The sequence below is a fragment of the Amblyomma americanum genome, chromosome 1 (assembly GCF_052857255.1).
Source record: "Amblyomma americanum isolate KBUSLIRL-KWMA chromosome 1, ASM5285725v1, whole genome shotgun sequence".
Taxonomy (NCBI): Eukaryota; Metazoa; Arthropoda; class Arachnida; order Ixodida; family Ixodidae; genus Amblyomma; species Amblyomma americanum.
The window spans coordinates 181627672-181649675 of record NC_135497.1 but is presented as its reverse complement, the minus strand read 5'-3'; the positions used below and the strand labels follow the sequence as shown (position 1 = coordinate 181649675).

General features: G+C 43.8%; 1 protein-coding gene across 7 annotated transcripts; it reads right to left on the bottom strand.

Annotated features, from left to right (window-relative positions):
* Nucleotides 1–638: 638 nt before the first annotated feature.
* LOC144114300 (uncharacterized) lies at nucleotides 639–21266 on the bottom strand. 7 transcript variants are annotated; one of them, XM_077647935.1, is made up of 8 exons: nucleotides 21056–21266; nucleotides 19239–19437; nucleotides 15317–16682; nucleotides 13956–15092; nucleotides 13202–13504; nucleotides 6833–6925; nucleotides 6436–6490; nucleotides 639–1491 (listed from the first exon to the last, which is right to left on the bottom strand). In XM_077647935.1, the coding sequence occupies exons 4-6, from the start codon at nucleotides 14259–14261 to the stop codon at nucleotides 6911–6913; spliced, it is 624 nt and encodes a 207-aa protein (XP_077504061.1). In that variant the 5' UTR covers nucleotides 14262–15092; nucleotides 15317–16682; nucleotides 19239–19437; nucleotides 21056–21266; the 3' UTR covers nucleotides 639–1491; nucleotides 6436–6490; nucleotides 6833–6910. The 7 variants fall into 7 exon arrangements, 6 of the variants coding, with proteins under 6 accessions (XP_077504061.1, XP_077504064.1, XP_077504065.1 ...); XM_077647938.1 differs by lacking the exon at nucleotides 6436–6490 and having other exon boundaries at nucleotides 13956–14020; nucleotides 14980–15092; nucleotides 21056–21230; XM_077647939.1 differs by lacking the exon at nucleotides 6436–6490 and having other exon boundaries at nucleotides 13956–14020; nucleotides 14980–15028; nucleotides 21056–21227.
* Between the last annotated feature and the right edge of the window lie 738 nt (nucleotides 21267–22004).

Sequence of the window (22004 nt, the reverse complement as noted above, 5' to 3'; positions counted from 1 at the left end):
ATAAGTACGTGTGCAGCTGCATAAGTCTTTTTTTTCCATGAGCAATTATCAGCCTACTATCCTGAAGTTCAGGTGAATGAACGCAGTAACTTGCATGCTATTAAGTGCATTGAGTGGCAGTGCCTATCGACTCCCAGACTTCGCACTTTACTACCGTGGCCCAATGCCTGTTAGCCAGTTTCCGAATGCGGCATTTATGCGCGAGAAACCTATCGAGGCTAATTTAATATTTTTTATGCTACTACGCGGATCCAGCAGTGACGCAGCTGGTCAATACATGCTGCTTCTGCAGTGCACAGGCTTGAAGCAGCCGCCGGTAGCTGCGGCAGCTGCGGTAGGCATGGGCAAGCAGAACTTGTTTTGCCTACCATGCGAAAGTCGCTGCTAACATCAGCGCCACCGCATCTTCGTGAAGTCGCGGGGTGAAGGAGGTCCATAAGTGATTTGAGGAGTGTCAGATGCTAGCAGAAGGGAGTGCTTGTATGTGTAAAATGTAGGCAAGCTAAGCAACAGCAGCTACCATGAGCTGCACTGATGATGTGCCACCACATGAAAGGGTTGCACAGCACAGCAGGCCTGTGAGCTGAAAGCAATTATAGTACCATACCGCTGCAGCTCGGCATAGAATACACACTTGATTAAAGTGGTAAAGATGACATGAAGGCCATGCAGCATTTATTGTCTGTTGGCCCAGATATACCTGCCCCTTGATCTATGCAGTGAGCAGTAGCATTAAGCCTATGAAGTCTTGAGAGGAACACTTGCCCTGCACAAATAGCAAAACCCCCCAAAATTATCACAGATGCACTGAGGAGGAAAATGCATATATGGCAGCACTTCCCTGAAAAATGCCTAATAAGATGCTGCAACATTTTGGCCACACTGGAACTATACTAGCATAGCTGTTTGCAATACATTTTAGTACACTGAAAGAAAGTAGCAGTTCCAATTAAGCAGCTGGTCTCTTGATTATTTTTTCGTCCTGAAAAAAGTCCCATTTATGATTTGACTTGCGAGGTTTAACATCCCAAAGTGACTCAGACTGTGAGGGACGCCGTAGTGGAGGGCTCCGGATAATTTTGACCACCTGGACCCCATGTACTGTAAAACGTCAGTGCACAATATTTCACTGACACTGCCCAGTACATGGACCTCTAGCATTTTACCTGCATCGAAATGCGACCGCCGCAGGCAGGGTTGAACCCACATCTTTCAGGTCAGCAGCCGAACACCATAACCACTGAGTTACAAATACACCAAAATGAGGAGGCAGATAAACACTGGTGTGTCAGGGAGGCAGTTCACCACTGCAAATGTATACAACTGGGTAGGAGGTATTCAAATGTCATTGGTGCCATTTTGTTGTCCAGCACGTAGCTTCAGTGGTGCAGACCAGATCTGGTGAGGATAAGGTGACTGGACACGCGTAGCAGCCTTTAGGTCTTCTCCACAAGCAACTAATGATGGCCATTGTCATGTCTGTGAATAGTCCTGTGTACAGATCGAACAGAAAACCACAAATAATTAACTGCCTTAGGAACCTTTAATCTCGCTTTCTTCAGGTAACCTTGTTTACAGCATGTCAAAGCTACAAATGTTTGTTTTCCTTCAAATAATTCCTCAAGTTCCACAATTCTGCTTTGCTAAACAGTTATTTTGGTCATAAATAAAGCTTAAATTTGTTTGATTCTTTACCTTCAGCAGTTATTGAATAAATCACAGCCAGAACTGCGACGCAGTGGAGGGCGCTAAGAATCTCCGGACCTTGCTGTTCGAGCTGTAGCTGGACTAGCTGTACTGTTTACGAAGCTATTAGGCATTACATATCACAGCAGTCAGGAGAACTGGTGTGAACCATATGCATGCATTCTCATACAGAGGTCTGCCAGACGGCGGAGAATGTGGTGTGGTTTTGAATGGTGAACTTACCACAATAATCAAGAAGTGAACAAGTGAAAAGCAAGAGGTAGGGTAGCTAGAGAATATAAAACCTCGAGAAGAAAAAGATATAAGAAATAACAAAGCATGAAACTCTCAAACCTCACAGTGAACATAGAAGGAGCAGAACCATCAAACCTAGCCAATAATTCGAAGCTAAGCAGCAGAAGAAAATACATCAAGGCCAAGATTGAGCAAACAGAAAGTCATGGAGGAAACCTAAAAGCAGCAACAAGCAAAGAGAGTATGCAGGAGCGAAATATAAGCAGTAGGAAGCAGACAGCAAGTAAGCTCCGATTTGTTGATGGTGCTGTTAAGTATCTACGAGTATGGTATGCTTGAGGACCTAAGCAGAGAAAGAACTGCGGGCATAAAAAGAGTAACCAGAAACCACAAGTGACGTCCAATAGTTTCGAAAGGAACCAACACCCTATGATGAGTAGAGGAACATTAGAAGTGGTAAGAGAGCTCTATGTAAGCCAAGTAGAGTTTGGAGAGCTAGACCACGAGAAAGAAATTATCAGGAGATACAGAATCGCCTGTAGTGAACTCGGTAGGCATTCTTGTGTTCTGAAGCAGCCTAATGATGTTGCTCAAAAGAAAAGCCACATCTTGAAACTTTGATGCTAACAATGAGGCTTGAGATTAAATGCAGGAAGAATAGTAGGCCACAGAGATGAAAATGTCAGTGGTAAGACTGGACTATGGCAACAATGATTCCAGAACAAGCCTAAATTGTCAATACTCTGGCAGAAATTAAAAGAAGAAAATGGACCTGGGCAGGGCATACGATGCAGAGAATGAATCACCAATGGTCTCTTAGGGCAACAAGATGAACTTCATGATGGATTTTAATGGTACAAGGGCATCTGCACCTCTGTCAAACCACACGTTTTGATATTTGAAAACATGCTGCTCTATTGCACTACTCCGCCAAAAGTTTAGACACGAACATCAAGGCCCACGATCACTTTGCTAGTAATTCATGCCACCGGTGCTTGCCCATCAATTTCCAATGACCTGGACCACATTAAAGGGACACTGAGGAGAAATTGGAGTTGGCTTGTATCGATAGAATAGCAGCTCCTGATCACAAAAACGCCACTCTTACTGAAAACAAAGCTCTTGTAATGTAGAAAATAACAAGAACCAAAATACAGGTATCGCCGCCACAGGCCAATCTCACAAGTATAGTGCCTAGAATATACTGGCTAGTGTGCTCAGCGCATGCCCCGCACTATGTGAGAGGGTGGCTCCTTCCGTGATGCCTGCCCACTACTGTCAATAGAGGGCGCTGCTCGTTGGGAGGGTGCCACAGTCGCAGCTCCGCTCGCTGCGCTGACTGGTCGCCGTTGGTTTTGGCGCGTGTATGAGATTTCCATGTGTTTTAGTGGTTGTTTTGCGGCCCTCCTACTTCTGTGCATGTCTTGTGGCTGCTCTGTCATCAAGCGCGAAGTTTCGTAAGTTCGCGAAACAAATGCTAGTGGCGCAGCACGATGTCAAATGCAAAGCGGCAGTGCAAGGAAAAGACGAGTTTCGCGTCGCTTTGTCGGAGTGGTTACAATGCCGAAAATAACAGATGCACACATAAGACCAAATAATTTTGAAAAGATGAAGGTTGACCTCGCATTTCAACTTTTTGGAGATGAGGTAATTAAGGGGCTTTTCCTGCACCGCCGGCATGTGGATACTATATACACTTGGATGCAACCAACAGAAGACTGTCAAGCTAATCAATCGTTTGATACGAGTAATGACCTCCAGAGTAACCAACCGTGCACTTAAGCTAGGCAGCCCGTAGATGCATTTCTTGGAAGACTTTTTAGGATATCGGGACAAGTGGGAAGAACATGCTAAACCAGCTGGAGGTAGTTTTCTATCGGAAAGTACAGCTTCTGGGTTAAGAGTGACAATAACAAGCACTCTAGGCTTGCACCAATGTGGGTTTCAAGTATATATTAACATCCCGTTTAAGCCAAGACAAATTACAAAACCTCTCTGTGATCATTACATAATCGTCGGGATGTAACGATCACCCAACTGCCTCGCAGTTCCTGGTGACTGTCAATTTGATGGCATTTTACAACCTTGCCAAGTCTCCACGAGGAGGCAACTGCTCCCAGGATGTCCAAGCACTGCTGAATCCAAGCGACACCAGTATAGACATCTGTTAAGAATGTTTTAGATTCTATGGACAGCTTAATGGACCGAGGAATGGTCGATGAGGCCGAGGACGTAATTGACACCCTGGTTGCAGAAAGTGACCGTACAGGATACACATAAAAGAAGAGCAACAGTGCTCTACTTTACTATGTAGCGGGCTAGGTGGCAAGAACAATTATTGCAAAAACAGCTTGCCCCAGGTGTGCTGCTCACCTTTGCATAAGCAATGCTGAAGCAAGCACAAATGCTGATGCATATTTCACTACCCACTTTGACAAAGGCGGGCTCATTTACAGAAGAAGGCTCTACGTGCAATACTCAACGTCGGTTCAGATATAAAGACATGCGACTTATTCCGCCAGTTCAATGCCGTAAAAGTATCTGAAATGTATAATGTTAGGCTGGCTGAAAGATATAAGAAGGATCTAAGACAAAATGTGAACTACTTGCGTGACACCGCACACCTTTCGCTAAATGTACAAGTTTACCGTAGCAGACACAGCGAACTGTGGTATATTCCAACATGCCGCACAATATATGGTACATATAGCCTAGCAAATACGCTGCCCCGTCTTTTAAATAAGTTTCATGCTGCAAAAGTGGATGTATCACGAGCATGTCGCAAAAATATACAGGATGTATGTGTTACTTTTTAGATTTCACCATGCTTTCACTACTTCCTTATCTCTTTCGTTCCATAAAGTGTTGACCTGATTTGAATAAGCAATGACATGTTTTTCTCTGAAGTATATTTTTCTGTTGCTTTTTTTACCATTTTTTGTGTACGCTTCATTTCCTCATTGTCTTTTCTAATGATTTATGTGTATGTATGTTGCCTGCTGCCCTGCATAGTAGGGGCCGAGGGGCATGTCAAGCCACATACAATTTCTGGCTTTTTTCCCCCTACCCTCACCACGTATACATAGAAAATGAATTGAATTGAATTAAGTCAAGCCTTATCGAGTGTTGTAAAGCTCATGGAAGATAGCTTTACATCATTTTTGAGCAAGAACAAGTTGCACATGGAAAGCTTACCTGAGCTTGCCAGCCTTTTACATTCCCGAACGTTTCCAACTCTTGGTTTCCCCGAGCATCAGAAGCGAACACTGGCAGCTGTACTAAAGTTCTATGTTCTATTGAGATTTGGATTATTTGTCAAGGGTCTTAACAAAGAGCGAGACGGACAGCGAGAGCGACTAAAACTTCTAAAGCTGCGCCACTGCAATTGAATACACGTTTTTCGTAGCTTGTGTTCGCTAAAAAGCATTACCCCCCACTCTCACTGGCCCCTTTGATTAAAAATGCTGTATTCGCTTCATTAAACCAAATCTGTGTTTTGTTAAACTTGTGTTTTTTTTAGTTTGGATTCCACCAACCGTTTGTGCTTGCATGTGCGTTTATTTGGTTATCGTGTGGTTCCCGTACTGAGCTTTCAAACTGTGGAAATCTGTACGAAGCAGGCTAAAACGTTACATTATTCCTAAGCACCTGAAATAGATGTAAAACAAAGTATTAAACGGGAGCTGAAGCAACGCGCAGCACCCTTTCCGACTCTGAGCAGCGCGGCGCGAGACCGTCTCGCACCGCTGCGCGCTCACCCTACACCCTCCCGCACCATAGCGCCGCTATGCGGCCGCCGCCGGCAGGCATCACTTCTGGTGCCACCGCGCCACTCGCGCTGAGCACACTAGCCAGTATATTCTAGGCACTATATCGCAAGTACAAGAGTGATGACTTGCTAGGACGAGGCGCCACCTTGTAGGAATTTTCCTTACTTCATGAATACCACAAATCTCTGAGGCTGGCAAAGGAAGGTTGCGCAGCGCACCGCTAGCCATCAGAAATCACGGAGTCTGCGTTTACGTCACGTTTCACGTCACTCCGTTCTGTGACGTCCTAAGAGTTGCCGTGACATCATAAGAGTTCCCTGAGTTTGAATCAGAGCTGCGGGAAAAACCTTTTCAACTTCGAATCCAAATTTCTTTGAAATAAATGCATCTTTTGCGCCCGGACAAGTGGCAACAAAGCCATGAAATGCCAAACTATCAGATTTTGCTAACAATAAAAAATTGATAACATTCTCCTCAGTGTCCATTTAATAGGAAGACCTGGGCAGCAAGCATTGCAGAGTTGCCAAATTTGAGTGTTACGAGAACAATTTGGCAGTAAATTTTCAGCACAAAAACAGCCTCGGAAAGAGGACACCGCAGTCTGCTTAACTTTGATGTTGATGTTTGTATGTGTCCGCTCTACACTAAAAAAATGTACAAATCAACTATCCACATATGCAGCAAGAAAGCTTAGAAAAAGCAAAGAAATAGAAAATATGCTTACTGTGGTTAGTTCGCCATTCCAACCCACACCACATTCTCCACCCCCTGGCAGACCTCTGTATGAGAATGTGTGCATATGCTTACTGTAGTGCACATTATTTAACTGTCCCAACAGGACACAAGAGCTTGTCAATTAAAGGTGTAGGTTGAATTAATGGAAATCACTTGGTCTATAAAATATCTGCACATATAGCAGTTACTGAGTCGTGAGCTAAATGGTCAGTTTAAAACTTAAACATGTTGCACTACATACAAAAAATGCATTGCAAAAAAATATATACAAAAAATGCTTTATGTGCTTTCTCTTACATGACATGAGTTAATCGCATTATAGTGTTGGTTGTACACAAAATGCATGTGCAGAACACATACATGCACCATTTTTGTTCATATCTTACCATGGCCTGTTATGTGCTGGGCAAGAAACAGATAGTGACTAATGTTGTGTTGCAGCCTTTCTTCTGGTAGAACTTGAATCATGTGAAGTGCAGCTGAAAAAAGTTGTTTCATACATAAGTATACTTCATGCAACACAACAAAAAGTGCACAGCCCCATGCTGAGTAGTGGTTTAAACTAATAGTGAGCATTTTACTACTGTATTTAACATGTGATGCAAGTCAGTGATGCTGGAGGCATAAAACTATATATTGTGAGGTATCAAGAGCTAATGTGAGCAATCATGCCTTTAAGGGATACTGTCAATATATATGCTCCTGAATGAACTAAAGTTATTCTTAGGAGCATTCAGAGCAACACAGTTTTGCAAAATGCCATTAAACAATACAATACAGTGTTAAACAATACAAATCCCTTGATTTCCTTCATGACTTACCACTGGTGTATACATACAAAGATAACCGTATAAGATGTGGTTATCTGTACCTTGTAAGGCAATCCTAGGGCTTACTCGAAAGGTACCTCGCCATAAAAGGAGTGCACAGTAGATAGAGAGTAGGCAGACGGTTTCTTGACACAACACTCACAAAGTGAACAAGGGAAGAGGAAAGCCTCAGGGTGCTTGCCAATGTTTCAACAAGAGGACTTGTCTTCATCTGGGATCAACATACCCAGATGAAACTTAGAATCTCTGAAGTAGAGGGTTGTCCACTCTTAATGCGAACATGCGAGCACATGGCCATGTTTGCTCTTTGGAGGACCACTGCATCCGACATTGCCGCACATCGAGGCGAAGTGACAGATGACATCATCATCATCAGCTTGACTACGCCCACTACAGGGTAAAGGTCTCTCCCATGTCTCTCAAACTAACCCTGCCCTTTGCCAGCTGCGTCCACTGTATGCCTGCAAACTTCTCAATTTCATCCGTCCACCTAACTTTCTGCCAGCCCCTGCTACGCTTGCCTTCTCTTGGAATCCACTCCGTTACCCTTAAAGGGACTATGCAATAAATTAATTGAGATTACGTAAAGCAGACTAGAGATAGGCATTCGATCACTCATCACCCCAGTGCAAGAATTTTTGAGCTAGCATCAATAACAGCGAAGATATAGACGATTAAAAATTACGCTCCTCCTCTCCCCCTCAATTCGTACACGAGGAGCACCAGAAAAAAATTAAGAAAACAGGTCTGGGACTGCACCCCGCCTTTGAATACGTCATTAGATGACATTCGCTTTTCAACTTCTGGTTGTCGCTCCTAGCCCCCCAGCAGCAGCGTCGGCGGCGTGGCAGCATCTCTCCGGTCTCTTCTCCTTCCTGGATTGCGGCGCGCACTGGGTTTCTTTGCTTGTCATCTGCGGTAATTAGCAGTAATAAAGCCGGACCTCGAGGTGCGACTGCTCGCTTTTACGGCCGCGATGGGCATCGAGTCCTATGTGTGCGCACGAAGAGCCGTGCGAGTGGCTCCAGAACTCCCGACAGAAGGAGGCGGCAGAGGAAAATTGAAACCATATGCGTGAATGCAATGCCCTGGCTCGCTTGCCCGAGAGGGTTGCGCGGCGGCACGAGCAGACGATTTTCACGGCTACCGGAAGTGTGCCCGTGACGTCGTGGCTGCCGTGGCTCCAGCGAATGAGAGCGTGTGGTGGCCTGGCGACGTCATGGTACAGTGACGTCTTTGTTCCACGATTTTAGTTCCAAAATCGGTCACTACAAGTACACCAATCGGCCCGCGAATTTTGAAAAACACGGTTTTTAAAAGTTCATAATAAATTGCCAGCTCATTTCCGAAGACTCGTGCTTTGTGTGAACGCTTCTTAGCATCATTTCTAAGCATTGAAAACATTTACAAGTGACTTTTTATTCGTTGCATAGTCCCTTTAAGGACCAGTGGTTATCTTGCCTTCACATTACATGCCTTGCCGAAGCCTATTGCTTCCTCTTGATTTCAACTAGGATATCACTAACCCGCATTTGATCATTAAGGCATTTGTTCCCTCACCTACTCTGCCCGCTTCCTGTCTCTTAATGTTACACCTATCATTCTTCTTTCCATAGCTACCCATGTTGCCCTTAACCTGAGCTGAACCCGAAAGTTAGCCTCCACATTTCTGGCCCGTAGAGGAGTACTAGCACTACATTCAGGTTCATCTCCTGCGCCATTTTGCAGCGATGAGTGGCTTTGTCCACGCAATGAACCTCTAAAGAGTGCGGCCACGCGCTCGCATGTTTGCATTCAAAGTGCAAACATGCATATTTCAGCACTGGAGTAATTATTTAAAAAGGTCTCACACGTGGTCAGAGGTTTTCCCAGTGCTTCATATTATTATTATTTAAAGATACCCCGAAAGGCCCTCCTCACGAGGGTATTACATAGGGGGTAAAAATTCGAACATGAAGATACAAGAAGGAAAATCTAACATGAGGAAGAGAACAAAAAACAAAATAAGAAAAGCGAAATAACTGATAGTCAGCGAGTATCAAAATGTGGCGGAAAAACAAAATGCAAAATGAACATCATTAAAAAATAAAACGTAATAAACAGAACGAAAAACAAAATCAAACACATTACGGTGAGTAGACCAGAACTAGAAGAAAACTACACATCGCTTTGATTTTTTAAAAGTTCATGAAATGATGTCGCATTTGTCTGAGTTGCAATTGTGGAAGGCAGCCGGTTCCAATCAATAATGGTTTTGGGTATGAATGATTTGGCAGAATTTGAAGCGTGACATGTGATGCGTTTTATCTTGAAAGGATGGTCACGGCATGAAAACACTACTGAGGGTGAGTGAAAGAAAACGTCGAGAAGCAACGGATGATGGTAAATTTTGTGGAAAGAGTTAAGCGAGCCAGTTTGCGACAATGGGAAAGGTTGTTAAGTCCAGCACGAGCTTTTAACGCCGTGACGCTAGTAAAATGTGAGTAGCAGGATAAATGAAACGAGCAGCGTGGTTTTACAGGGATTCTATGTTATCTTTGATGTAGGCTTGATCTGGGTTCCATATGGCTGAAGCGTACTCAATTTCAGGTCGAATTAATGTAATATAAGCAAGTTTACGCACGTGCGCCGGAGCATGTAGAAGGTTACGTTTTAAAAGGCCAAGAGAACGGTTAGCAGCTGCTAGAATCAAAAGTTAATATGATAGTTCCAGGTTAAGTCTGATTGAAGGTAAACTCCTAGATACTTGTAAGCGGAAGTTGTCTCAACTGTTATGTCATTAAGAGAGTATGTGGTTGGGATGCGATAAGAATTTCTAGTAAAGAAGAGAGAGAGAGGGTTTATTGATAGGAAAAGCAGAGAGGTTGGAGTAAAGGAGACGAGCTTTGTCTTAGAGGGGTTTAGGGTCATAAGCCACAACTGGCACCAAGTGTTAATAGAATCGAGGTCAGTTTGTAAAGATTGTCGGTCAGAGTCATTTGTAATTGTTCGGTACACAACACAGTCGTCAGCAAACAGTCTAATATGTGAAGAAATGCAATTTGGCAAGTCATTAATAAATATTATAAAGAGCAGGGGACTTAGCACACTCCCCTGGGGTACACCAGAAGTGACATGGTCCATTGTAGAGTTAGAACCATTAACAGAAGTGAACTGAACGCGAGACGAAAGGAAGCCTTTAATCCAAGCTAGTACCTGAGGGTGAACATTAAGATGCGATAGCTTGAGAAGTAGTCTATGGTGGGGAACCCGATCAAATGCCCTTGAAGAATCCCAAAACAAAGCATCGACTTGAATAACGGCATCCAAAGAAGTAAATAAGTTGTTAGTAAATCCGGCGAGCTGAGTGTCGCAAGAAAATCACTAGCGAAAACCGTGCTGATATTTAAATATGATGTTATGATCTTCAAGATAATGAATGATCTGAGTGTGTATGACGTGTTCAAGGAGTTTGGAGAAAGAGCAAGTCAATGACATGGGTCTATAGTTTAGAGGATCAGAGCAGGTGCCAGATTTGAAAATAGGTATTACTTTGGCTACACGCCAGTCGTGAGTGATGAAGCCAGATGATAAAGACTGAGAAAAAAGCGCAGACAAGACTTGAAAAATACTCTGAGATATGTTTTTTAGTATTTTGTTGTTAACACCCAGCGAATCCGCGCTTGTGGTAGTTTTAAGATTACTTAACAAAGAAAGACTACCATCTTCACTAATGACTATTGGGGGCATAGAATAATCATGAAATGAGTTGAGAACTGGAGATGTGGTGATGACTTCTCTAGAGAAAACAGATGAGAAAGCGTTGTTAAAGAGCTGAGCAGAATGCGCATCGTCCAGCTGGTCACCACAGAACTTGTCAAGAAAGAATCAGGATGCGAATGAGGGTTAATTACACTCCATAACCTATGGGGGTTATTAGACAGCATGATGGGCAAAACGTCACTATAAAACTGGCGACTGGTAGCTTTAAGCATTTTCTGGTAATTTTTATCCCTTTGTTTGCATTTTTCCCATGTGTTTAATAGGTTGTTAGCAACCGCCTGCCAATACAAGCGTTTTTTCTTATTCTTAGCTCTTCGCAGCCGCCCACTGAACCAGGGCGCAATTTTGCTGCACTTAATCTTGATAACCGGTATGTATTTTATAATGAGGTTAATAAGGGTAGTTTTAAACAGTACCCAGTTCTGTTCAAAGGAACGGAATGACGATTCAGCCAAGAACTTCTCAGAAAAAGGTTAATTCATGATCCATTTGGTCAAAATAAGCTCTGCTATAACACCTGATCAGCTTGGTGGTAGTTTTTCTGTCGACAATTCTGCAATTGATGCCCCAGTAATAATGTCATGGTCAGAAAAACCATTAAGGTGAAATATTTTAAAAGAAGCATTGGGGGTAATTGGTTAGAATCAAGTCGAGAATGTTTGCAGTGGTACCCGAGGATCGCATGGTCTTTGTATTAAGCTGAGTTAGATGAAAATCAAGACAATTTTGTAGGAAAGCATGCGCATCCTTGTCACTAGGAGAAACACATAATGTTTCCCAAATGATACCTGGGAAATTAAAGTCACCAAACATAATTAGGACAGAATTTGAAAAACGCGTACACACATCGGTCAATAAGCGACAAAATTCATCTGCAAAGCCATCATACAGGTCGGGTGGACGATACAACACACCGGCAATAATGTTTGCAGAAGTGCATTTCAAGGAGACGAATACACACTCGAGAAGAGTAGAAGTAGCAGTTGGCATAGAAATCAGCTCTTGCTTAATAACAATAAGCACACCACCTCCTCTTCTGTTCTCTCTGTCGCACCGAAAATATTTTAAACACGATTCGCATGAAAGGATGTCACATCTGGTATATTATCGGTTAGCCACGTTTCAGTTAATGCTATTAACGAGGTTTCAGAGGAGTCGATAAGGGAGGAGAGGGCATCACTTTTCGCTGTAGCACTTCTGATGTTAGCATACAGGAAGCAAATGTTATCTAAACACTTCAGTCTCGGCAAGATCGGCGGTGCACAATCGGAAGCAGCATGATTTGAATGTTGTCAATAGGCAGAAGGATCAGTTAGATGCGCAGCCTAATTGCCAGCAGTGTCCCAGAGATAAACATCGTCGTTTGCATGAAGTTTATTAAAATACAGACGAATCCGGTCCCCCCTCCTTCTTTATCGTCTTAGAAAACTGCCACAGTTTACGGCGCTTATCATGAACAACCTCAGAGTAGTCGCGTGATATGCTAAAATTGGTGTTCTTTAGTTTGTAGCCAAGACTAATGACGGATTCGACTTCTTTCTTATTATAAAATTTGGCAATAATGGGCATTTCTTGTCAGTCGAAAGTCGCCCTGGGCGGTGAGCTCTGGCAACGGAAGTGACAGTAATGCAAAGTTTCTCTGAACAAAATTCTCTTACATACCGCTCGAAGTCTTCCCAAGGCTCAGATGTATGTCATAGATTCATCGATGCCAAAAAACAACACGTTCGACCGCCTTGAGCGATTTTCCAGATCATCAACTTTGTCCTGAATTTTTTTAGAGATATCATCATTTGACACCGATTGACTGGAGGGAAGAGTTTCAATTTTGCATTCCAGTTCAGTAACTCTTTTAGTTAACTGTTCCAGGTCGTTCCTAAGGGTGACGTGGAGGTTCAAGACTTGATTTGTCGATTCAAGAAGGCTTGTGTTGCCCGCCTGAAGACGCTGAATGGCTAAAGCTACAGCGTCAAGCTTGTGTCCTTGCACTTTAGTCATAGGGCCTGAGTTTACCTCCACGTCACCGCCAAGAACCAAAAAGCGCCAAATGTACGACGCAGCAGCACGAACATACTTCACGTAATCCCCTACACCAGGTGGCCACGACATCGCAAAGAGACAAACATTATTGTCACGATATCACTTAGTTTCAAGATAACTAACCTGTACAAGCAGCATTCGTGAGTACGGATGCATAGCAGCAGTGTCGTGGCCCACAGTGTCAGCAGGAATGACGCCCTTTTCAAGAAGCTGGATAGGTGACATGGCCCCATGTTGCTCGACGAACTGTGAAGTGGCTTCCAGAGTTAGCGGTGAAGGGTAACGTGGCCAATCCGTAGGGAGGGAGTACGCATCCACCGGCTCTGTGAAGAAGGCTGCAACGCCGCTCTCCCAGACGTTCATTTTGGGCCCATCTAGGCAATAGCGTCGACTCGTTAGCTGGCCCAGGAAAAGCAGCAGAAGCACCTGTACAAGCGGCGTTCGTGAGTACGGATGCATAGCAGCAGTGTCATGGCCCTGATTGCTGATTTATCGTTTCTTTCACCCTACCCCTTCAGCCCAACCAGTCATTTCATTCATCGTTATACTGTTACCTTATTCTCTGTACATCCTACAATCACTTCTCAGGAACCCTTGGCTTCCACTCTCCTACCCCCCCTTCCCCTCTTCCTTCTGCCTTTTCTATGAACTCGCCCTCATTTTCTCTTTTCCTTTAAATTTTTTACAGGCAATTGCCGTCAATGCTGCTTAAATGAGCTATGGCTTAAATGTTTAACATCTGTACTTTGAGGAACTGAAAGGGACAAAGTTATTCTAGCTACCTTTTCCCTGCCATTGGACTGACTGGTGGCTCCACTCTTAAACTTTGATCAGTCCTCGATGCACTTCCATGTCAAAGTGCTAAGAAGTAACTCACAGCATCCAGCATGATGTATGTGGCACTTGTCTGCCATCCATCCATCCCTTGGCACTTCGAGGTTCCTGAACACATTGAATGCCAGTCAATATTTGCACTGTACATGAAGTTCCTCATGGTGTGGTGCATCTTGGCAGAAAGCACGATAACTAAGAGGATGAGATAAAGAAGTTTGCAAGGATAAGGTTGCCACAGCTGGCACAGGCCAGGGTTAACAGGAGAGGCATAGGAGAGGCCTTTGTCCTGCAGTGGACATAAGCTGCTGCTGATGATGATGACAAACACTGTAGTTTTGGCCCAGGGCATGCCAAGTGAAAGGAGCCACGACTCAGTGGCTTGAAAATGATGTTCGAGGGTTTACTCGACAAAGAAGAGGAATTTATAGACCGAATGACCCTTATGTGTCTTAGGGGTGCATGCTCATGAGGTGATTGCAGCTGTGGACGCAGCTGTTCACTGAAGTTTTGAGTCTATGTTGAGATAACACATGGGGTAACATACTCCCTGTATTGCTGCTGAAGGCAAAATCGTCAGCAAGTGGAGTTGCCTTGCTGTTCATTGTGGATACCTACTGCTCAAAGCAAAGAAAACTAGGGTATGGGAGGTACAGCATTTCACATTATGCTTTGATCAAATGTAGTGAGAATGAAACAGACTAGAGACTTGTCTTATGTTTGCACTCCTTACTTTGCATCAGAGGCAAATAAATTTGTGATCAGTTGACCTACTGCTTGCCACTCTGCTAGAAGAAATGAATCCAGGCCATAGAAAGTCTACGAAGAGAAGATTGATGCTGCATGTGCATTTCTCTGAACTGTCCTGAAATATGTAGAAATTACTAATTTTCACTGCCTGATTACATAGGTACCTTGGCACCTAGACAAACAGCTGACCCACTGGGCATCCCCAGGGGCTCTGTTGCCTAGCGTCCCTAGCAACAGCAGCCACTTGTCCATATCCAAAGGAACCATGCGAATGATTACCGAAAGGTTATTGTAAGGAGGGCAGATGCATGAACACTAACCAGCTTTTCAGCGTTGTTGCAGTGGGATGAATGATTCCATGCCTCTAGGCTATATATGGTAATAAACAAATTATCAGAAGACCACCTCGTGCGCAGAATCATCCCAGCACGTCCTACAAGCAGTACCGACATGGACAGTTTGTGATTAATTGAATCCAAAAGTTTACACTGATTGACTAATGTTACTTCAAATAGAGACGGAAAGCGCATGCACGTCGTACTGATGTTATCGTGAACATAACATTCAACGATACGCAGGGTGCAATAAAAACAAAAACACTGCGCGGTTAAATAATGGGGAAAAAACGCTTTCCAAATTTGTGAACAAAATGCTCACCTTGTCACAAGTTCGCCAAACCGGAGATGTTGCCGTGTGGCTGCCACTAAAGTCACTCGCAATGCACAGAAATGAGAAATACAGCATAGAGAAACATACTTCGTAAAGAGCGGACACTCCCGTACACGACCGGCTTTATTGCATAGGTATGTACTTTGGCACCTAGACGAACAGCTGATTCACTGGGCGTCCCCAGGGGCTCTGTTGCCAGGCGCCCCTAGCAACAGCAGCCACTTGTCCATATCCAAGTAATAAAGCCGGTTGTGCTCCCGTAGGGTCCTGCGGCGGAGCTACTACACTGCCGCCAGCGCCCCGAGCAGGTGGTCAGACCGCTAATTTCGTCCTCCAAGATTTTAGGTGCATGCTTCAGCTCTGTTTCGGTTTCGATAGCAATGCTTTCGATTCTGGTTTACCTTTGGCTATTAAAATATTCAACTACATCGTCCAAGTGAACCACAAGGGCTTTAATATTTCATTTCTAAGCATGCCATACATATAGACGTAATAAACTCTCGGATCGCAGACCTTTACTCGAAATACCACCTAGCTTCTCGAAGTACGCAAGCTGAATTAGCTCATGCAGGTTGGAATAATGCAATCAGAGCTGTTCTTACTTTAATTTTGTGCCGTCATTGAGCCGCCTCTTACAGTTGCAGACATACAAGGAAGTGTTTTCACACAAAGATTGGTTTAGTTTGGTTTATGGGGTTAACGTCCCAAAGCGATTCAGGCTATGAGAAACGCCGTAGTGAAGGGCTTCGGAAATTTCGACCATCTGGGGTTCTTTAACGTGCACTGACATCACACAGCACACGGGCCTCTAGAATTTCGCCTCCATTGAAATTCGACCACCGCGGCCGGGATCGAACCCACGTCTTTCGGGTCAGCAGCCGAGCGCCATAACCACTCAGCCACCGCGGCGGCTTTTCACACAAAGAGTTTATTTTTTCTTGTTTACAATTTGAACTGTAAACAAAGAATGCTGGATCACACACATTTTATAAAATACATCAGAAACAAAAGTAACAGGAAAAAAGTTATGGTAAAGTGGGTGGCACCATGTCACGAAAAAAAATATTGCACATACGCTCTACGGGTTTGTCATCTAAAACATCATCCGTGTGAATAACAGAACAGGAGTTGTCAACAGCTAGACACAAGTAATGTGTTAAAAAGGTACGTATAGCGCGCTCGATTCTTGCACATCAGCAGCTTTGAGCAATAGGCATAGGTTCATAGGCTGTTTAGAAATACAAGCACAACATATTCAATACATCATACCCACTGAACACTGTGTCATCTTTCAGACGACTAGAAGTAATCTTGGCAAGATGTCCAACCCGTCTTGAAGACTTCCTAAGTGGATCTGCGAACAGTTTATAAACGTTTGGAAAATGTCTTGGCAAGACATCTAACAAATGCCTCGCAAAATATTTCCAGATACCTTTCAGATGTTCTGTAAATGTCCTCTAGCTCAGGTAATGCTCCACCTATTTGAGCTACAAGATGTCTTAAGAGGATGTTTCGTAGCTGACCCAAGATGACTTCTAGACACCCACAAAAGTTCGTCAGACATATTTTAATCATCTAGATAAACCGTCTTATAGACATGTCAGCTGGCCTCTGAGGCAGTTACTAAACTTTTGTAAAATGTCTTGATATATTGTAGTCTGCTTCCAAAAATTTTTAGACATCTTGATACATCTTTTACTCATTTTCTAGCTCAGCTAGGGCTCCCACCAGATATGTAGTCTCAACTGGCTAAGATTTTTTATGTAGTGCTTAATAAAGGCCACCACAGTCATCCGTAAAAGCACACGAAACATCAAAGAATACAAACCCTGCAGCACTCACCTTATACTACCAGGAAACCTTAGCTTATCATTTTTATATACCCCACTCCAATGCCCTCTGCAGTGTGCATGGGTAGATCTTCCGATCTACAAAGTTACTGGAGATATTTTCATGTTTGTTCATTTATTCTTGATACATTAAAATTAGTCTGGTTTAAATGCGATGTTCTGTTAGTTGCAAGTCTTGATTCATACCACAGAAGAAAAATAAACTCAGAAATGAAAGCTAACTTATGGGCATGCACACGCATTCTACATAAAAAAGGTCAAGTAGAAACGTCTGTGAAAGATGTCTCAACTTTTACCGAAACATCACTATTAGATTTTGGAGTCTTTAAGACGCACCGTGCTTAGTGAGCAGCCAGGCAGTATACTTCCGGGGACAGCTCAAAATGAGTTCTTGAGACTTCTGATTGCCATACATGTTTGCTGTTATAGACTGTCACTCAAGCCAGTGTGTACCTCTAGAATTTGCCTTTGAGAGATCTACAAGAAGTCTTGCAAAAAGTCGTGTAGCTCAAAAAAAGTGGGAGCGTTAGCTGAGCTATAAGGTGTCTACAGAGTGTTTCAAAATGTCTAGAATCGCCTTGTAATCATCTGCAAGATGTCTTCGTCAAGACGTCTAAGAAATATCCGATACCTCTCTCGGAGGTCAGTTGAGATGCCTTATTAAGATTGTTTGTTCATCTTGGAAAAACGCATTATATCTGTTTAGTAGATGGATTGGGGCTCAGTGGGCAGGGAGTTGTCACGCATGTGCCACAGGAATCGGAATAGCATGTCCGTCCGGGGAAATAAAATATTCCTGCTATATGCAGTCATGCATGCGTGTATGTGTTGGCAAGATATGAATTGAACTCTTTTCTATTGTCATGTTTCTGATGGCCACGTGTCTCTCTAGGTGTTTCCTATTGAAACATAAATATTGCACTTCAGCTATATATAAGTCAAGCCGTAAAAGGTCTTGTGAGGAAGCCCTCCAGGCTTCTGAAGCAGAATGCCTTGAAGACAACTTGCTTAAGCGGATTAGTAAGCGTCTTGCGCAGCTGCTGAAAACGTAAAAATCCTTCCTAAGACAGCTTATGGACATCCTGGCTAAATATCTTCTAGACAAGTATCAAACAGCATCTTGTAGATATCTTTTGTAGTCCAAGATGTCTATGACCATTACAGACATTTCTAGACATCTACAAGATATTCTGTGCTCAGTGGGATAGTACCACAATAGTAAGCTTGCACTCTTCGTAAAAGGCGATTATTGCGATTTTTTGGTCAAGGTGTAGACACCATGCAAAAAAAATCCACATTCGGGCTGCACGCTCTTGTTCTAAAACAAGACAGATATGGACAAATGGCAAACAACAACGTAAATCGTCTCTTCGAAAAAGGCTGCAGTTGCCTTCGAGAACAATAAAAAAATGACACTTTCTACAAGCATTGTCCTACATGTACAGAATTAAGTCCATATCTTTACTAATTATCGAACCTAGCAAGGGAAGGAAAGATGAAATGAATGATCAGCGCAACAATGAACATAGCGACGGATATATGTAAGCGAACTCTGTGTTCTACTGGCAGCGATGAGAAACAATCAGACATCAGGCTTTAAATTTCTCCAGCTGCTTGCCAGACACTGATTTCTTGAAGCGAATGCTGTCTAAGTTTCTATTTATGAAGCGTACATGCCAGAAAAGGCGAATTCTGCAGACCATCCTCAGAAACCTTCCACGGCACTGCAGAGAGCACAAAGGAAAATCGCAAACATTTACCATGAGCTCATACAGTGATCCACAGACGTGGCGTACATGGGATGTTTCTTCAATTACAGAAAGGAATCGAGTCTCCAGTTGCTGTATAAATGGAAAAGCTGCTTCAGAAGGAACTGTCAAGTTTCCAAAAAATCTACCCGGAATATGATCGGCTTTGAGCATGGTGAAATACTGATGCGGTTTGTTTAGGCCACAATTCTCATCTTTGAGCACTTCGGAGCATGTACATTCTTCTTCTGTACTTCTAAGAAATTGCCTAATTAGAAATCCGCGACACGACAAGCGCACACTGAAAATTACCTTGAGTGAGCTGACAACCCCAGTATCCTGCGGGCTGAACAGTGGGAATAGCCGTCTTCGTCAGGGAAGTCATCCCGGGGTCCATGAAGTCATCTGCGGTGAAATGGTCCCCACAGATGCGGTATGTGGCGTATACACCTGGGCCGGCGACTTTTCGAACAGGTCGTCCCTCTTGTCACGCTCGATCCAAGACTTCGACCTGAAATAATTACGGCGCAGTAAAACCTGTAATTATTCACTTCACTGGCTGACTAGAAAATACATGCGCATAGTAGCCGGTTCTAGCAAGAGATTGGCAGCACTGTTTTATATTTTCTTTAAAGTACACAGAACAGGCGTCAATCACCTGCTGCCTGCTGTCACGAGGAATGCATAAGAGCTTCGTCCCCGGTTTCGTTTGTCTTCGCCCGTTGTTCCCACACCATGAAACGCAGCAGTAGCTCCCGTAATTTAACCCGCTCCGTGGCATATTAGTGTGGGCTTGTGTACAGACTGCAAAGATTGTTGCAGTCATCAAATATGGCAAAGAGAAATATATCGCAGCAAAAAGGATAGAAAATAAAAATAAACTCGCTGATGACAGTTATTTATAATATGCTGCAGGCAAGCATGTTGACATATCATTCATGAAAAATTATATTTAGCTTCAATCCCTTGCGTAAGCGAGCTGACGTAAACTAGTTTTGCGTCTATAAAGTAGTGACTGTTGTCAATGGTTCTCTCTATAATATTCTTCCAGACCGTACCTATATACGGTACGGGCCAGTGATAAGCTTTCATTTTATAGTGATCGCACACTGTCGTAATGATTGCGTAGATAGCAGTATCCGCCACGATTTTCTTATACCCCTTCCCGTGGGCACTTTCGATTGTGATCGAGCCCTCGACCGGGATCCGACTTTCAATCGCGATGGAAAATGATCGCTGATATAGCGGTCCAAGGATTGGGAGTAAGAACAGCCCTAGCGCAACAGATGTCGCTAAGTAGGTTCGAAACACCCAACGAAAATTGCCAAGTTGGCAGGAAAGAGTCCTTGTACATTACTTTTTCCAGAAAAAAAACATTTCAATTTGGTATTATGGCTAAAAAAAACGTACCTATCAATGCCGATCACCTGAAATTCTCTGAAATACATCATGTCTGCGGTATTGACACAGATATGAGAAACGTATTAGCATTTCTTGTACTGCAGTCTAAAACAACCTTTTTTGTTTATATTTTAGGCTTCTCTCTTTTGCTGTTCGTTTCCTAGCACTCTATGACACCTAAAAAGCACACAGTAGGTTTCGAACGCAATCGGGCAGCTCGATTGCGATGCTCCGATGGCAGTCAACTACACCTGATCGTGGCTCAAACGCAATCGGGCAGCTTGATTACGATGCTCCGATGGCAGTCAACTATTCCTAAACGCGGCTCAAACGATATCTGGGCATATTGAGGCCCGATTAGGATCTGACCGATCACGATCAAAACTGCCCACTTCCCGTATGACGAAGGAATTTTCACGTGGTCGATTTCAAATGCGCATTAGACTGCTCGACCCATGCCATATAAAAGGTTTGTGTTACGATACGGGTGAACCATCGATAAATTCTGTGTTTTAAACAGAACGTGTTGCGAGTGACTTTTCGAAAATTACGCTTTCGAAGTAAATGCACATGCTCTTCCGGAAAAGACAACAAACGGATGACTCACGGCTCATATTATATGCTACACGTGCAAAATACGTTCACCTAGCGTAGCAAACGACTTCCTACAATCTCCTTAGCTCAAGAAACATCTAAATTAATCCTGCGGGCAAAAGGAAACAACTTACCGGAAAAACGAGGGGACGCGTTGAAAAGCGCGGTGAGGTGGGCGTAACCGGCGGCACATGTTGGAAATGGAACGCTTGGACGCATCCCGATGGACGTGTGATAAGCTGCCGACCTTTGAAGTAGAGTGGAAGCAAACATAGGCCGCCTGGTGGGTGGTCAGACCCTTGTTTGCTCGGCCGCGAAACGGCTTGAGGGTCCGCTCTTTACGAAGTATGTTTCTCTATGATACAGTGCCGCTGACTTTCAGTGGGCAATTTCAGTCGATTAAACCTCAAACTGTTCGCACCGACAAACGTGCACTTCGACAAGTATAAGCGCGCCATTTACAGAGTTAGACACACACAGCAAATTCATAGCGCCATTCGCGTCGTTGATGACGCGTCCTTAGATATGTAGATGACTGCTTCTGCCTCATTCGGTAGAATGATTTGCTGGCCTTTTCGTCCCATTTAAATTCACTTGAAGAAGCGATTGATTTCACCGTCGAAGAAGAAATGAACGGCGCGTTGCACTTCCTGGACGTATTGGTAAAACGAAACAGTGGAAAGCTATCATTCAGCGTTTACAGGAAACCAACCCACACCGGAAGATACCTTAACTTCAAATCTGTGCACCCGGCTAATCAAGAGAAATCTGTTGCCACAACCTTCTTCAAACGCGCAGAATTTAATTGGTTTTTTTTGGAGGGGAAAGGAAATGGCGCAGTATTTGTCTCATATATCGTTGGACACCTGAACCGCGCCGTAAGGGAAGGGATGAAGGAGGGAGTGAAAGAAGAAAGAGAAATAGGTGCCGTAGTGGAGGGCTCCGGCATAATTTCGACCACCTGGGGATCTTTAACGTGCACTGACATCGCACAGCACACGGGCGCCTTAGCGTTTTGCCTCCATAAAAACGCAGCCGCCGCGGTCGGGTTCGAACCCGGGAACTCCGGATCGCCGAACGCAT

Excerpts from the sequence above, each read along its gene's own strand:
- LOC144114300 (XM_077647935.1), bottom strand. The coding sequence starts at position 14,261 with ATGCCCTGGGCCAAAACTACAGTGTTTGTCATCATCATCAGCAGCAGC. Across the intron at positions 13,505-13,955 it reads CATACATCATGCTGGATGCT|GTGCTTCTGCTGCTTTTCCT; the intron begins GTGAGTTACTTC and ends CCGCTTGTACAG.